Source organism: Corvus brachyrhynchos, unplaced genomic scaffold (assembly GCF_000691975.1).
Source record: "Corvus brachyrhynchos isolate BGI_N302 unplaced genomic scaffold, ASM69197v1 scaffold23, whole genome shotgun sequence".
NCBI lineage: Eukaryota > Metazoa > Chordata > Aves > Passeriformes > Corvidae > Corvus > Corvus brachyrhynchos.
Window position 1 is genome coordinate 8,081,202 of NW_008238983.1, and position 18,263 is coordinate 8,099,464.

The following is an 18,263-nucleotide window of genomic DNA, read 5'->3' on the forward strand; positions in this document are numbered from 1 at the left end:
AGACTGACACTATTTCTTTTGGAGTTAAAATGAAATATGGAATGTGGTTCATACATTTTTTGAGATGCAGTTTTTAAAAAAGATGACATTCAAAACCCAACACTTTTTACTCCATTGCAATAAAAGATACACATTTCTTCAGCTTCTCTGTTAAACTCATTTAACACACATTTTCAAGTTTGGGGAAAAATCCAAACCCAACACTGAGGCTTCAGTATGGTTTCTTCTTCTTGCTAAATTAAAAATAGTAAATAATAAACGCATCCTTACTTTAGCTGCCTACAACACTGCATTTTAAAAAAATCATCATGACTGTGTGCTTCTGGATTTGAACAGAAAATTTGTCTCTGCCACTGACTGGAAAGGCCCCTGGCACTTACACAGTACCAGTTTGTTTCAGATTCACTTTACTGAGGATGATTTTCTTTTTTATGCATTTTTCTTATATACACACAACCCCACACATATATATATACATGTATTTATTTATATGTAAACAGATATGTACTTTTTGCTTTATATATATGTAAAATATATTATCAGGGAACCTGGTTAAAACTCAGTGCAGCCTCAAATCTGTCTCAGTGTTTCTTAAGGAGTTCTCTCTGCATTTACCTCTAAGAATTGTGATTATCCTCACTTGAAGCTCCTCTGTTTTCACCTCCCATTTCTGTTCCTGGCATGATTTGGCTGGCACCTCTGACACCTGATAAGGCGGCAAATCTGTTTCAGTATGTCCTTTCCGGATACTTGGGACAATATTAGTCTCACCTAACTTCAAATATCTAGGGCAGAGATTTATGCTGGTCACTGCCAGCTCCTGCTACAGCCAATGAAGAGAACCAGTCCCTTCTAGAGACCCATCCCCTCTGGCTGTCCATGTGCCATTGCCTTCCACTGACAAGGCAGAGAGCCCTGGTTCAGATGCAAACATCCAAATTGGCGAGATAAATTCCACTGTCTTAGATTTTTATTAATTCCCCACTATTAATATGCTCAAGGTCACAAAAATGTACATTTTCACAATTTATCACTTTCAGCTGTAATGCTTTTGTATTCCGAAACACAAATAATATGTAAATCATTAAAAAGTCCACTACAAAAATACATACTTTTTTTGGTATGTCTGTTTGTACCAAAACAAGAATAAAACAGACAAGTTTATTGATAACTGTAAATGCTCCTGTTGATGCAAAATAGATAACAATACTCTACATTTAAGTATTATAACTTTTTCCCATGCAGAGCAGAACCAAATCTAAAGTAAGAAAATTATATCATTCAGTGAAAAAACTTCCTTTTAATAAATAAAGTACTTGCTATGCAGGTTTTGATGAGGTGAAATTATTACAGCTATCAAGACTTCTTATTTAAAATCTACAAATCATTCAACAAAACTGAACTCAAACTTTCAGGAAACAAGACATCTACAATGCAGAACTCAGGTGTTTGTATTTATAAATATATATATATATATACACACATATACACACAAATAAAAGGAGTGTAAGGAATAAAATTGCTTTCCTTTACACAAAGGAACTGAGCACTGTCCACTGACTCCAAGCATTACCATGAAGAAACCTCATGCAATTGCTTTAGCTCCTGCAGGCTTTGTTCACATTTTTGCTACTGGCATGCATTTTATCCTGCAGGTTTAAAAAAACAAACCTGCCTGTCCCCATACCTCTAGGATAAGGGGAGGCTTTGTTTCTTAATAAATCCCACCCACCCTCTTCAATACAACCATTAGCCTGGGGATTGTAAGCTTTTCACAAATATTTTGCGAGATCTAATACTTCTTCAAGTTAAGGTCCCTTATTTTGAAATAATCAAAACACATTGATTCTTTTAGAAAACAGAACTGAGCAAAATGTTCCATCTAGTAAGGTAAATCTCATTTACTTGTCCTGGACAGACTTCTTTAAACACAGAGGTCTAAATTAAAGATAGCAATTCTAGGCAAGGAGATTAATACATAATCTGAGGACACAACACGTTTGCAACACTGCTGAATTCACATAATCCACAGAAAATTACTATTTTCTGAAAATGCAGTGTTTGTGCATGCATTCCATGCACAACTTTCTCAGATTACTTGCAAAGGAAATCTTGGCAGGTAATGTTGAAATCAGCCCTTAAAGGATTTACAAGTTGACAAAAGCCATACGCAGGTACTGGGTCTAACTCTGTTGCGTGTGACCTATTAACGCTGCCCTTTTTACCTCAGAGAAAGCAATGTACTTTCCTGACTTACACAGGAGCTCTTCCATTCATCTGGCACAGCATTCTCGTGTGTTGATTTTTTTCCCCCTGTGTTACAGTTGTTCACCTTCAGGTATCGCTGCTGGGCGCAGACAGGTCCGTTTCCCATGTCTGAAGTAAGTACAGCCTGCAGCTGCTTGCTCTGCCTGTCCCTGGAGAGAGGCGTTCCAGCAACAAGGGAAGCCAAGTGGATTTGAAGCAGCCATGCAGAGGCCCCAGTTTATATCCTCCCATCCCAAGGCAATGCAAGTTAAATAGCCTGGAGTATAAACTGTGGGACCCCGGGAGTTGCTTCCTGTGTGATTCATCCTCCCTAGCTAGAGACAGACAGGAGTAGCGAAAGGCAGTCATTGCTTTAGGCACTTGAGTTTAACCCATCCATGGATGTCAGAGTAAACCCTTCGGCTAGCAGTGGAAAACCCAGCATGACCTTTGCCTTCGTTGTCAGGCAGTCCAATTTTTCTTGTCTGACAACCCTCAAATGTTGTCATTTTTTTTGCCCCAGACAGTACAGCAATATATTTTATATTTTTTATGGCTGACTGATGGTGAACTGGGCTGCAATGGGAAAGCAAAATGTTTACACAATAAACCCATAAATCATTTTGTAATCATTAATGAGCATTCTCAAGATTTTACTGCTGCTGATTAGAAACCTAATTCACTGGAATTGGTCACTCACTATATTATACAAAGGAAAAAAAAAAGTCACTGGTCCTTCACGTTCTGAAAAGGGGGATGTGATAGTAGCGGTCATCCTCAGTCAGGAGAGAAATCTCATTCCATTCCCTTCGGTATTCATCTGGATAGTTTACTTGAAATTCCTCAGTATTAAACCTATGCAGTCTGTAAACTCGTATCCTTACTTCAAGTAAGTATCCAAGAAGAAACAGTTCAACCTAAAAATGAAAGAAGTCTGTAAGACATTTATTTCTAGACTTTGAAAACTAAACTGGAGATAATCCAAGTTAAGGCAAGTCATTTAGCTTCAAAACAGCAGACAAGGAATAAAAGGGGGTCCTTTTGCGAGTGGAATAAGAAAAAAGTTTGAGGGCATTCCCAACAGCCCTTCTTCCACTTCTCTTTTGCATGGAAACATTCCTCCTCCACCTGACACCGTACAACATAACCTGCTCCCAAGCCAGTTGACACAGCTTATTGGGGAGTCAGAAAGAACTAGCTGTTATCAAGATTGATACACCCTGATAAAATGGGAAGCCTGCCACCTTGTGATCACTTGCTACATATGGAAAACATAATAGCAAAAGGAGAAAGTTTCCTGGTACTTCACATATATGAAACTGGAGAACTGGCATCTTCATTGATACTTCTTGCTATGGATTGCTTAATCCGGAAAAAAGGTTTGGGAAAAGTTCATATCCTTGGGCATAGCCACAGACCAGAACTTGTCCAGTTATAATCAAACTGCTGCTAAAGCGGACTGCATCATGTAACAGTTGATAACTGAAATTGATTATAAAAAATAATTTAAACCATTGGAAAGTGAAACCATATGCAAAGGGTAGTGGGGAGTTTAGATGTCAGCACTTAACTCCTCACTAATTATTAAATAGGAAACAAAAACCTTAACATATAAAGGTGAATACTCGAGTTCTTATTACCTACTCTTAACAGACATCTCACCAGAACCAAAGGGTGGAGAGAAAAAAGAGTGATGCTACAGGGTTTGGCATAGTGGAACAGATAGGAAAAGCAGAACAACAGGTCAAAACAGCATAATCTAAAATTATTTTACATATCAAAGTTATTATTGTTCTAAACTATGTCTTATTGACAGCCTGTAGCACTTTTTGGTCCAGTCTTACTACATTTTTTTTCCTGGAAGGCTTTCCTAAATCCATTTCCCCATATCTCATATTTTAAAAAACTGGCCAACCAGCATGGATGGTGTATGATAGAATCACCTAATCACTACAAAGATAGAATAAGTTTTGTGATTTGTTTTTCATTTCTATCCTTACCTGGTCTAGGCAAATAGAGTCACCTATGGAGTTCAGATGATTCATCATGAAACTCAGAGGGTCAGATGAAGAGTCACGAGCAAAGAGAAGGCTAAAAAGGTTGTGTACGGGTTCTTCCCTACTCTTTATCTGCTCATAGGCTTCAACAACTTCATAGAGCATGATGAATTTTATGGCCTCGTATAGTTTGTATTCCTTGCTCTCATCAGAAAACAGTGCATTACACAGGTTTCCTCTTTCTTCATGATCTCTTGTGGCACTTATTTCAGCCCACTGGAAAGCACACAAGAATATTAATAAAATTATTACAAATCCTATTTGACACACAAAAGATTGAAAAACAGGAACAGAAGCGTGGTCTAAGTGTAAAGCATCTATTAACCAACACTGCCCAGTCCCAACAGCATTTGCAGGCAGCAGCCCCCAGTGCGACCAAGGCCAATGGTTTGAGGTTCAACAAGGCCAAGTTCTGGGTCCTGACCCTGGGTCACAGCAACCCCAGGCAGTGCTATAGGCTGGGGGCAGAGTGGCTGGAAAGTGGCTCAATGGAAAAGGGTGGAAAAGTGCAGGTGCTGGTCAACTGCAGCTGAACATGATCCAGTGTGTGTACCCCAGGGGCCAAGAAGGCCAAGGGCACCCTGGCCTGTATCAGCAGTAGTGTGGTCAGCGGACCAGGGTGTGGTTGTCCCCCTGTGCTTGGCACTGGTGAAGCCACACCTGGAGACCTGTGTTCAGTTTTGGGTCCCCACTATGAGAAAGACATTGAGGGACTGAAGCCAGTTCAGAGAAGGGCAGCTGGGGAAGGGTCTGGAGCACATCTTACAAGGAGCAGTAGAAGGAGCTGGGGTTGTTCAGCCTGGAGAAAGCAAGGCTCAAGAGGAGATCTTATCACTCTCTGCAACTACCTGAAAGGAGGGTGTAGCCAGGTGGGGGTCAGCCTTTTCTCCCAACTAACATGTCATAGAGCAAGAGGAGAAGGCCTGAAGTCTTGCCAGGGGAGATTTAGATTGGATACTAGGAAAAAATTCTTCATTGAAAGTGTTGTCAAGCATTGGAACAGGTGGTCCAGGGAAGTGGTTGAGTCACTGTCCCTGGAGATATTTAGAAGTGTAAATGTTGGCACTTGTGGGCATGGTTTAGTGCTGGGTTAATGGTTGCACTTGATGATCTTAAAGGTCTTTTCCAACCTAAATGATTCTATGACAATGGAGCTGGGAAAGGCAGCAGGGAACCCTGTTAGTGAAAATAGGCAAAAATCCATCTCATTGGCCAAACACCATCTTTATAAAAATAAAATGAAGTTGGGAGCTAGACCTCATGCCCAGTAACAGCATAATCCATCACAGAGTTGCTTCGAAACAATTTTTTAATTGCAAGGATTTATTCATTCTCCTGACTGGAAACCTTTTTCTTTAAAAAAAATCCAGTTTAAATGCTTCATGCATATCCTTTTCATGCATTTAAACTGCATTCAGCTAAAAGAACTACAACAAGCTAAAAATAAAAGCCAAATAACCCAACACTGGGAAATGCAAAGACCAACCAAAACAAAATCATAACTGCACATAACCACTACTAGGCACAACTCAGGAAGACAGGCAGCTGTCACTTTGGCACAGCAAAGGTGCAGGCAAGGGACCAGATCTCTATTTTAATTCCCTCTTTTTCTTACTAATGCTTTGTTACCAGAGCTTGTATTAGTCTGTTTGGGGTTTGGGGGGGTTTTTGAAGTTAACAATTACTATCACTGCAGATGCACAGAAACCCCGGAGGAGCTCAAGAAAGGTGCAAGGTCTTGACAGGCCAACTCTTTATCTCTGTTTCAGAAGGCTTTGGGGCTACTAAATCTCCCCAAGTTTTAAATACATAAATAAGAATTATAGTCCTGAGTTGGGAATTATGGCAATCTGGCAATGCTGAGCAGAGGGGGCGGTGAGGCTGACAGCTCTTTGCAATCAAGTGCTTAAGCTTACAGAAAGAAATTGAAGCAAAAATGGATAATTACAACATTTAATGGGGGTAGAACCAAAGAAAACACAATAGTTTTAGAAGAAAACGCACTGTTTGTTTCCTCCTTCCCGTCAGGGGAGGGAATCCAGAAGCATCTCATACAGCATGTTTATTTTTAATCAAAATGATGAGATACTGCAGGAGCCACTTGATAGCAAGGGCTAGCTGTGGGAAGAGTGGCCTCCTTAACTTGCAGAGGACTCCTGAGTACTTGCCCCAGTGGATCACCAAAAGCTGGATTCCCCTGCAGTAGAGGTGATGGCCTTCCCAGCAACTCTGCAGTCTGAACCTGGGAGGGAGGCCTGACTGCCCCACAAATATGTAACCAGGAGCAGTTCCTTAACTCTGTCTGAACCCATTTCTCAGGGCTTTTATTTCTCCCAACCATCTCCTAGATACTCACATTTGTCTTTAATGCCTCCATACATTTGCGCAACTTCCCAAAGGCATTGGGACCTGTGTATCTTTCTGGCCCAAAACTGTATTGCTGAATCCAGTTACAACCTTGAGAATACAAAAGCTTTTCAGGGAGCTGGGAAAAAAACAAAAGGCAAGCTAATCATAACCATAACAAGAAGTACAGTATAAGTTTATATAAACTTGTCTACATAGAATTTACGATGTGGTTCTATCAGCTGTTTGTACAGTTCAAACAACCAAGTAAATGGACCTCACAACTCAAATGCTGTGAAGGAGGATCCACTTAACTGCCAGGTCCTTAAGAAACTTTTAAAACAGGGACAGCCAAAAAAAAGATGAAAATATGCTGTCAGCAAAATATATAACTCACACTTTGAAAAGCTGGATACTTCCAAATTCAGAGAGGTATTTAGGATTACAGACACCTTCCAGTCTGCACACACACCTCTACAGGCAGCAGCTATAGATCCCACCTCCCTGCCACTATCTCCTGCTGTAGCTCCTGGAGCCCAGGGCAGGATTTCTGCTGCTCCAGCAATACAGCAGCTCCCAAGTGACCACTGAACTTTGCATGGATGTGGATGGGGAGGATTCAAATAACCTGTTGTGTTTAGGGAGTGACATCTAGCAGAATGGCAGTAACATTCATCCATTCACTTTTACTGTTGGTTTTTTTTTTTTACATCATTTAGACTCGTGTTCACATTGGTGTATTTAGATCAGGGACAGTTTTTCAATTAAATGTAGTTCAATGGGTTTGAAAAACTTCTCTTTAAATTCTGATAACGATTCTCCACTTCGACAGCCAACATATCACTTTTCACACTGAACAGAGCTTCCTTCTGCTGTGCATGGATAGCTGAAATGTGTTCATTTAGGAAATGAATTTTACCTTCAATATATCTCTTTCCTTCATCCACGAAGGAAAAGGAATGCCTTGGCTGAATATCTGAAAAAGCACCGCTCTTACTACACTATAGTTGTCCCTCTTGAGTTGTCTCAGGTATTTGATATGACAGCTTCTATACAACTCTTCATATGCCTAGAAAGAGACCAAGAAAAATTAGCAATAAAAACATTAAATCTTGGAAAAAACCCATGTTGTTTGAAGTCCAATTCCAAACAACTCATAAGAGGGAGCTAGGGGAATGAGAGTGTATGTTTTTAAGATTTATATACACAAAAATGTTAAACACCATGTTTTTGTAAACACCTTAGACTGGCGCTGCCCCTTAAGAGCGATTCTGCATTCTTTCCAAACCCAGCAGCTTGTTCAAGTCTCTGCACTGCTGCTACTGTAAACATTCACATGGTCAACCAAATTACAGCAGATCAGCAAAGATTTCTGTGTCATAACAGCATTAACCTCAACTGCTTTACAATTTGTACTGACCTGTGAGATGCAGCAGCAAAAGGGCAGGAACAGGTATCTGGAGAAAACTCCTTTTGGCAAAAACATCTCCTTACATTGACCTGAATCCATCGTGCAACACTGACCTGAGGCTGAGCAGATCTGGGAGCTCTGTGCTGAAGCGGACGGCCCTTGTCCAGCTACACACTCTGCATTACCTCTGGCTGCCATCTGAGCCCTTGTGGAGACAATTCTGAGCAATAAACTGGCAGAGAATTAGGGAGAGGACTCTACAGTCCCACTGGCTGCTCTATCACTTCCAGTTTGCTTCCCGAAGGGGACAGCAGGATGGTCTCAATCCCTCATCCTCTTTTATCTTGGTTGCCTCATCACCACATCCCACCACCACTTCTCAGCTGCACTCTGTCCCCTTACTCTTACTGTATCAGCGGAGATAGTAAGCCTACAGAACTCTTCCTGCTGGGGGAGCTTCCTGCTGCTTCAGCAAGGTTGAGGGCCTCAGAGAACGCTCTTTCTGGATGACCTGCCTTATCAGCTCACCATCTAGGTGGACCACGTCCAAAAGAGGAGAGCCAGCACAAAAGAGGGAGAGGGACTGCTTAGCTAGAACAAGGCGAGAAAGACAAAGAGACAAGGCAAACATGGGACTGCCCCTTTTGGAGACAGCAAGCATGTTATGCTGGTTAAGGATCTCATAAGATCTCATCCTAAAATGTGCTCCTTTACCATGGCAACTTCTAGCTGATGTAACCAGACATCCACTGGCTGCTCCATACACAGTAGTCTCCTTTTCAGGTCTGGTCATCCAGAAGGCTCATGGATTTTCTGAAAGGCTTTTTGCCCAGTATGGGCTTGCAAATTTATTAGAAGTTCTGGTGTCTTTTGTTACTTGCTCCTCCAAATAGTTTTCAGCCTCGTTTGTTGTTCTGTGAACTTTTGGCACTGCTATGTTCTTGCATTTAACATGGCAAAACTGGATCTTTTCTCTGTTCATCACTTGAGCACAACTCCAGCTTTTTGAAAACTATCCTCTTTTTTCTACAACCCCCTTATGCTACTGTTTATCCTTAACAGCTTCTTTTTACCCTTTAAGTCCTTCTTGGTATGCATTTGCCCTGTGATTCTGATACCATGACCTAAAGCCACATACATGTCAAATACACTGGTGCAGTCAACTGCCTGTCTTGCCAGCAGCACCCTGTGCAGGGGAAGACACAGGCACAGAAGCACCTGGGCTGGGGTGCAGAGCTGGAGCAGAGGGACTGTGCCCAAAGGCATGGGATGGCCACCATCCAGCACCCCAGCTCCCTGCCTGCTGGGCACCACCCAAGCTGGCACAGGTCAGATGCCAGCTCCTGCCCTGCCTGCCCCCAGTTGCAGCTGACGATGGTGGAGAGGGGAAGGCTGCCAAGCATGGATCTTCAGAACTTGGAAGAGAAATGGATGTGGTGCTTCCTTCCTCCCTGGAATAAGAGTTTTTACCTTAAATCAAAGGCTGGCAAAGTGACAGTACCTAAGACCAAATTATTTAGCACTGGGGATGATTCTTCCTGTTAAAGGTCGCTGGTGCTAGAAGAGGGAATTCAGAATATACGCAAGACTAAAACCTGATCTGCATTTTGACCTGTACTACTGCACTCTTTATTTAGACCCATGTTCATGCTGTCCCTTTTGCTTTTCATTTAACTAGCCAGTGTAGCAGGCTTTGATAGCTGCTGCAGCTGTTTGCACTGGGAGTGCTATTCCTTTCCCAGGTGCTGGTTCTCCCCTGTCTTCATGCAGAGATTAAAATTTAACTCTTACCTCCCTTATCTGTTTGGCCTGCTTTGTTTCTCCTTTCCATTCTCTCGCACTATAACCAAGTAGATCAACTTCTGGCAGTACACTGAGATTCCCTAAATTGAGATTGATTCACAGATCAGTTACGTTCTGCTGTTCTGCAACTGAAGGGGCGTTGCGGGGGTGATTAATGAATGTGGAGTGACAACAAAAAGCTTACTTATGAGTTTCCTCTGAAGATAGTTGCTCCACCTGAAATATAAATGATAGAACAGGTGTCAACAAGGAGGCGTCAACGGTCAGTATTTACTGAAATAAGCAACAGTGTGGAAGATTAAAGTCTGCATAATAAAAACCTACCATTTCAGTAGCCGTGCTAAAAAGCTGTATAGCCTTCTGCAATACCAAAAAACAGTGGTGAGCAAAGTCATGCTTAACATTAGCTGCACTTTCACTTTTTGCCACATGAGACACAAGGATTCCTTGCTGGCTGTTTTCCAGGACCACACCTCATGCCTTCCTAAAATAGGGATAAAAAGAGAGAGGGAAGAATCTTAGCACTATTTTGAAGTACTTATTTCTATTTGTTTTCTTACAAAAAGAAAGATCATTCAAGTATGATACCACTTCAAATGAAACACAAAACATGACATGCAAAAGATTATATTTTACTTAATACACATAATTTATATACTTAGTTCTCCGAGGTTTAGGGATTTGGGTGCACATAGTTCACATTTCCATGCTTTTCTGCACACAGTGAAGGCTACATATATAGTTAAAATGGAGTCACAGGGGGACTGGTATCAAAGACACTGCTCAATAACAGAAAACCCCAAATTACTTTTGTTTACTTCAGCATGTGCTGATCTAGAGACCTGTACTGTCATTATTTTGTCTCTAAGTCATGGTTTAAAGACCAGGGGTTCCTAGGACTTACTTGTAGTCAACAAATGGGCCATATAAGGCAATATTAGCTGACTAAGCATCATACGACTGCCTGGGGAATTAAAGGAATGCTCCTGCCTCAATTTGGGTAAGTTTAGGGTCAATTTAAAACTCCAGAGAAAGATCCTCTCCAGGGATTTGGTAGAAAGAAGCTCAGGAGATCATCACGAAGGGGGAGCATGCTCACTGTTCTTCACAGACATAAACAAGGACAAGATTCTGTCGCGCCCTTGGCATTACAGACAAGGTTAGGGAAGGTTACAGTTTTCTGTTGTTGAGAAGAAGACCTACAAGTGAGAGAGGGCCTGGAGACTAAATAGTTGACAAAGGCAGTATCTGCTGCCTAAGTGAGAAATTTGTCCTCTGGAAGAAATTTGAATATAGGAAATTCCCAGGGCTCATGATGAACAGCTGCTCTGTTATTAACTTATTTATTGATTTAGTACAAAACTTCAGGAGAACTCAACTTTTTGTAAAGACATCCGCAGAGGAGGCTGAAAAGATCCTTCTCCAGGGAATCTGCAGAGGGAATTACTCATTCCACATAGTTTTATGTCAGCTGAACTTCTGCCCCTCCTGGCTTTAACAGGAAATTTAAGAGGGGCTTAAGTTTTCCAAGAAAGTTAAGCCCATGCACTGTGGACAACAATCCAGTCAAAGAGTTATATATCAATTCCAACCTTAGCCACAAGATAAACAGTGATGCGCTCATTTTTATGGGCACTGTTGCATGTATATGGAGCACTGCTTATACTGGGCTTTTCCCAATAATCTGTTGTTTGAAGAAGTTTTATTACAAGATGTGCTAGTCATCTGGTGATGAGACCCACACCTCATCTTGCCCATGAACTAAAAGCAGGTCAAGAGCTGTAAATAAAAAAGTGTCAACAAACTGTTAACGATGTTATCAGAGGTGGGGTTGGGGTGCTAGTTCTGAAGCTCCAGAAAATGTTTATTATTGATGCCAAGTAACAGACAACAAAACCTCAGGTGTAAGTTTGGAAATGGAAAACCTCATGGAAAAACCAGATACTCCCACTTAAAACGCACACACACATATACACACACTCACACTTCCCACTGAGGGACACCAGTGGGTACATTCTCAATAAGCACACAAACTTCTACCTAGAGAACAACTGAGAAATAACAATCCCAGCAGAATCAAGCCATCACAATTTCTTCTCTCTCTTCTGTAGCATAAAAGTATCAGCACTGAAAAAAACCTCAGTGGACTGTGAATAACTGAACCTTCTGTCAACTAGAACGGAACCTGATGGCTCACAGACATTGTTCAGCCCATAGATCAGTGGGTTTTCTGGATTTACAGTGTTGTATGCAAACCAATGATGACTGAAATTAACACCAATTTAAATACACAGTATCAAAGGGAAGTTGCAGCAGACTTTCATTTCATTACTTAAAATGACTGTATGGCCCACTCCCACTTTTGATTCTGAACAAACTGGGTCTATAAAAAAATTAAGAGCTGATCCATCTGTTAAAATTACATACTTTGCATTATGGAGTACCAAGAAATACATGTGAATGCAAAATTTCTTCCTTCACTCCTTCTACAGGCAGAAAGATGAGAGCTCCACATCAGCTTTTACACTGAATCAAGCAATCTTTTGAAAACGTTTTGATGGTAATAATCCTGAAAAAACCTCAGACTATTGGAGTTCAACAAGCTCTCTTCCAATGCACATGGTTAACAGGTGCTTGAGCAACTGCTCTTGAAGGAGTGCTGGGAAGCAGACTTACTGATTTCCATCAGAAACACAAATCAGTGTCAGAGAACACAAGATAATCAAATATTGCTCACCCATTTTTATTTAATATGGGGGATTTATAAATAGGTATTTCCCTAATAGAAAGCCTAGTGGGTGATGGGAAAACCTGCAAACAAGTGGTTTTGAGTATTTTTGCTACACTTGTATTGCAGCATACCTTGGACTTCATAAACTTTCCCTCCTGTCATGGGAAAGCTGCTGTTCAAACAGCACTTTGTGATTCAGTTAATACTTTCAGTGCTTATGTCACACTTAGAAATTAATTACATTTTTTATTCAAGTAAATGACATTTAGAAGTAGCAGTTGGATTGCAAAGTACTGCTGGTAAAAATACATCATGAGCATAAATTAAAAAAGGTGGCAGCTTAAAATAGATCTTTCCACTCCCCCTCCCTGCACCCTCCAAAATTCTTCAGAAACCAATGAGCAATTAAATTAATAACACATTAGTGGGGGGAGTAAAATAAACCCATAGATTTTTAAAGCAAATCCATCCTCTGGGATATGGGCACAATTCATCCAGTTCTTCAGGAGGCAGTGCCAGGAGCATTTGCTGCTGTGACCAGCTGCTGGGCTCCCATCTTCTTGAAGACTGACTGTGAGCATCAGTATAAAGACAGGGAGGCCTGACTCTTGCCATGCAGAAATTTGGAAGAACAGAGGCTGAACAGTGCTGGAGTAGGAGCTGATAGCAGTGTTTATCTTACAATGCAAGTAGTTCACCATGTTTTCTTTTCATGCCACATCAGCTTCCTGCTAGTGCCAAGCCTTAAGCTTTTTCCCTCCTGCAAAGTCAGCAGGAGAGACACACAGAAGAAGACAACCAACAAAAGAGGCCATAAAAAAGGTAAGTGACACCTGCAACATATTTCATTCTCAAGTAAGTCAGGAAGAATCTCTAAAGGATTTGCTTCACATTTGACACTCTCACAACTTTTTTGGAGGCTGCCACCTTAAATACTCATAATTGACAAAATGCAAAATGTCAGAGATCAGCTTGGGAACTAGTAGAGAGCACTGTATGCACTACTGAATATTCCAGCATGTCTGATGGCACATTCCCCCTTTACTTTTTTTCTCCATGCCGTTAACAAGGCCATCAGAAAGATAACAGAGCATCTTCCCAAATTAAAACCTGACAGAATGATTTCTTTTCGGGACATTCCTCTTCACCCTCTTTTTGGTACTGAAAGCAGGACACAGGACTTGTCACCATAAAGTGGCCAGGTTTCATACTCCCATCACACAAAACTATGTTCCTAGTTCCCTAAAAGCAGGTATACCCTCATTCAAAGAGGGAGGCAGAATGTGGGACCCCTCTGTTCCAGCCATCCTGCTGCCCACCTGTAGCATTCCTTCTCCCTCCTCTGTTGGGTGCAAAAGTAGGCAGGGAGACCCCTCAACTGAGACATGCACAGCTTGGCATGGAGATCCAAGTCTGCCTGTGTTCATGGTGTGCATGCAGAGTTCTCTTCACGTTGTTGCACACTGCTTTTTTCCAGATTATACACCATCAATACCAAGGTATGTTACAGAACAGGCTAAGTCCCTCTTTCAAGGGAAAACAAACAAACTTACCCTTATAGAGCAAGCACAAGCATGATGCACATGTGTACAAAGACTTCAACTGAATGAGCCAAGAGGAAGACACAGAAAAATTATTATTATTATTAATTTTTCAAATTCAATACCTACAAAAGATTATATCCCATTAGAGTTTAGAAAACAGAAATATGCCTTTTTAAGTGGTGCCAAGAGATTACAAACTCTTTGATTTCCCAGTTTATTATCAGCACCACACCAAAAACATAAAAAATACTGAAAACAGATCAAACACATACCAAGATATGTGGGAAGCACTGCTTAATTCAGTAACTATTTCATTACAAATCCCTTCCTTTACAGAGTAAAGCAACGTCAACTTGTTAAGCAACATTCACCTGTTCTAACAAACAGGAGAGATGAGGATCTCTCCTTGGTATAATAAGAAAAAGAAAATAATTTACAGACAAAGATGGTAATCGTCAGTGACTTATCAAAAGTTCAACCATGTCTGCTGATCAGATCTCTTCTAATAAAAAAAAAAAAACAAACCAAACCAACAAACCAGAATCCCAACCCCAAACCATATCTAGAATCACACAATTACCTAGCAAACAGAATAGTTTTGGTAACACTGAGTCCCATCAGTCGCAAGAAGGGTTTTATTTGCACAGCTGTTCTGCATAGGGCTGTCCCAACTGCCCTCTTAGCTCCCTCAGTCTTCTTTCAGAAAAATACAGAGAATATAGAGCTGGCAGCCTTCTTCGGACCCCCTGATCATCAACAGGAACTGCTGGTGTTAATGCATCTATCCAGCTGGGACACATACTTATTCCTACTGTGCAGCAACAACCATAATGTGTTCTTACCCACCATGTGATCATCTAAAATATACCCTACTAGAGCTACCTTTACAAAACCAATTTCAGCTATATAATCAAGGTATTAATGCATGCCTTAGCCTGCACATACCATTTCTCTCTACAAATGCCTATGAGAACAAAAGGAAAGTTCAATTCTTCATTTCCTGTACAATTTAGCTTCCTTTTTAAGGCACAGGGTGCTTCATCCAAGACCTTCAGATGAATAACGCTTAGCCACACTTCCATTTAAGTAAGAAAAAACATGAGAGAAGCCTTTTGAGAATTTACAGTCCAGAATACTGAATGAGAAACACATGAAAAGCATTTCATGCCATTAAAAAACCATGAATCTCTCTAAAACGGTTATTTCTGAGTTAAGAAAAAAAAGAAAATAATAAAATAATCTTTTAAAGAAGAATCCTCTGAAATCTCTGCTACTGTTTTTTCTTAATGTGGAAAAAAATCTGTTCCCATCCAAAATTGCTATTTAATGCCTGTACACTTCAAACAGAACTTACGTAAATGCACTAAATCTATTATTTGAAAGAAGCCCACTCTAAGAATTCTTATTCTGCCTGCTGCAGAGTTGCATGCTGAGTCATTCCTAATGCCAGTCATGGTTGTTTCACAATTTTCAAAATACTTTTCTTTTTCCTTTTTTTTTTTTTTTTGCCATGCTGAATCCAAACTGACAGAATAAAGGAAGTACTTTCCTCCTGAACATCTTAAATCTAGCTGACAAGTATAAATACCTTGGGCTTTTTATGCGGATGTGTCTAGATAACTGAAACCTGGTTAGGGGGGAAAAAAGAAAACATAACAATTATTTTCCTCCTCCTGATTTTTAAATCTTGTTTGCTAGACAGCACAAGACTTGTACCTACCACCCAACCCTCCAAGAATGCACAGTCATTAGGTGCTCAGGAGGCTGGGGATACCACAGGCAGCATCCCTCCTGGTTTCTCCAGGCAGAGGTCCAGTGGCAGCTGCCCCACTCCTGGGATTCCCCAGTGCAGGAAGTGTCCCTGGCCCTGCCTGGATGCTTTGTAAGCACATATCACAGGACAGTCCAAAAAATTTTAAGCTAACTGTTAATAAAAAGTTATCCCAACTGGTATCCAGGAAAACAGCAGGATCAAGTAACCCATGACAAACAAAAAAATCAACTCTTCTGAGCTTGTTTACTGTCCAAGGAGAAAGCCAGGCCCCTCTCAGCAAACTACATCCATGTCGCTCATCATTCCCATCTCTGTACAGGGTCTGACTGCTGCACCCCACAGAGATTTTGTGTCTGTCTCCAGAGCATGGCCCTCTCCTAAGTGTACCCGATTCTGTGTACAGGCCATGCAGAGCTGCATATTTTTCACGTGGATTAGTAAATACAAATAATTTATAATTAATAATCACAAAAGGTTCCTATCTCCTGGTGGTACACCAGATCACAAAGCTTGTGCTTCCTAAGCAGCTATGTGCAGAGGTTATTCCAGCAATGTTATCTGTTTCCTTGGGAGTTTTACTTTGTGTCTTGCCCTCCTTCCAAGACAGATTAGAAGCACAAAGCAAGGCCAAAGAAAGCAAAATATAAAAGCCATCACCCTGAATGCAAATGGCAGAAATTGGTCTTGCATCTCGTTCCCCCTGCCTCTCAGTGTCCAGTCTAACAAAAGCCAAAACTTCAGCTTTATTCTGCAGACCTCGTGGTGTTTGTATGGAAGCAGCTGGAGTGTTTAAACCCTGCTCTCTCTTCATCATTTCAAGGGCAACACTTTAAAACTGGCATATTTTAATTAACTCAAGCACACAGGAGTCCTCTGCCTTTTTGTCAAGAGTGCATTACCAGGCACTTCTGGCCTAAAATCTTAAGCAAAAAAGTCTTGTTGAAAGGTAAAACTGACTGCATCAAGATAACTTACATTTCAGTTACTATCACTCAGTGTAATACCAAAGTCATAGCTAACAAAAACATTTCATAAAAATGTGATTCAAGAACTCAGAATATTCTGTGTGGGAGCTGTCTACTTGTAAATGCACATTATAATTATTAGTAGTATTATTATGCATAATAATATCACTTGTCATTATTGTCATTGCTAATGCACAGTTGGTATTTTTACAGACATTTGGATGCAAGAGAAGTTTCAAACGAAGCACTCTAGGCATCAGTTGCAGGGATCAAGAGACCAAAGCTCCCTGACACCTCTGCATTTGCACAAACTGCCTAAAAGCTGGACAGTTATGTGGCAAGGACTAAATAAAATACGAATCATGCAGCCCTGTAAAATATAGTTAAGTATGACCCTGCATACTGAGCTCTTTTTCAGGGGCTGGCACTTGGCAGAGGCATAACTTACTTTCACTTGTAAAGTAAGAAAATTAAATACAGGGTACTGGATAGTTTCTGACGTGGAACCCAGCAGTATAATTTTTAAAGTTCTTCATTTATATGAAATCCCCTATTTTTAAGGCCTTGGCCTTTGGCAAGAACATCACAGCTGAAATTCATGTGCAGGAAATGACACAAAATGAAACCAGAATTGCAGGACAATAAACATATCTCCAAGCTGCTCACAAACAAGCCCATGGCACGGTGCTGTGCTCAGAGCAAAACTGGGGAAAATGGGTAGGGCTTCTCTTTGTCGTACAGACAGACCTGAACCAAGTTTTTAAGTTTGCAAAAGGCCAATTTTGCACAAACTCAGCAATTAAAACCTTGCTGACCATTCGAGGGAGGCGGTTCTGCCCTCCACTGTCGTGAGGCCCCACCTGCAGTACTGCATCCAGTTTTGGCACCCCCAACATAAGAAGGATGTGGACCTAATGGTGCAAGGTGTTGGGGTCTCCTCCCCTGCCATGGAGCCCTGGGAGAGGGGCCCTGAGGGCACAGACACGGGGTTTCCCTGCCCCTGCTCAGCCTCGTTCCCATTGGTTGGTTTGTGTTCCCTGCGCGGGCAGAAGGACCCTTGGTCCGGTGACTGGAACAGTTCCTGGGCAGAGCTCCGGCCATGCGGCTGGAGAAATAAACATCTCTCTGAAACAGCTATCAAGAATCTGTCTGTCCATATATATTTCCTTTCCACGGGACTCCTGGTTTGATATATGCGTGTTGCAGTATCCCCACTGCAACACATGTCCGGCTGTGTCACTGGGGCGGGGGAACTTTGGGAGCAGCCCCAGCCCTGCTGCACAAATCCACAGGGAGCTGGGATTTTTCCAAGTCTCGTGTCTCCGTTGTGCCGTACTCCCAAAGAAGCAGCAGCCCCTCCCGATGAACACGGCGACTCACGCGGA

At 41.4% G+C, this 18,263-nt stretch overlaps 1 protein-coding gene across 2 annotated transcripts in view; it reads right to left on the reverse strand.

The window, feature by feature from the left end:
- Window positions 1-952: 952 nt before the first annotated feature.
- FAM105A (family with sequence similarity 105 member A) overlaps window positions 953-18,263 on the reverse strand; it is a 25,831-nt gene continuing 8,520 nt past the window's right edge. For both annotated transcript variants that reach the window (XM_017738744.1, XM_008637191.2), the window contains exons 2-8: window positions 10,189-10,348; window positions 10,049-10,080; window positions 9,853-9,944; window positions 7,570-7,719; window positions 6,661-6,789; window positions 4,248-4,520; window positions 953-3,164 (exon numbers count right to left, since the gene is read on the reverse strand). In XM_017738744.1, coding sequence (XP_017594233.1) covers window positions 2,985-3,164; window positions 4,248-4,520; window positions 6,661-6,789; window positions 7,570-7,719; window positions 9,853-9,944; window positions 10,049-10,080; window positions 10,189-10,348 — 1,016 coding nt within the window. In that variant the 3' untranslated portion in view covers window positions 953-2,984. The remainder of the gene's footprint in view (window positions 3,165-4,247; window positions 4,521-6,660; window positions 6,790-7,569; window positions 7,720-9,852; window positions 9,945-10,048; window positions 10,081-10,188; window positions 10,349-18,263) is intronic.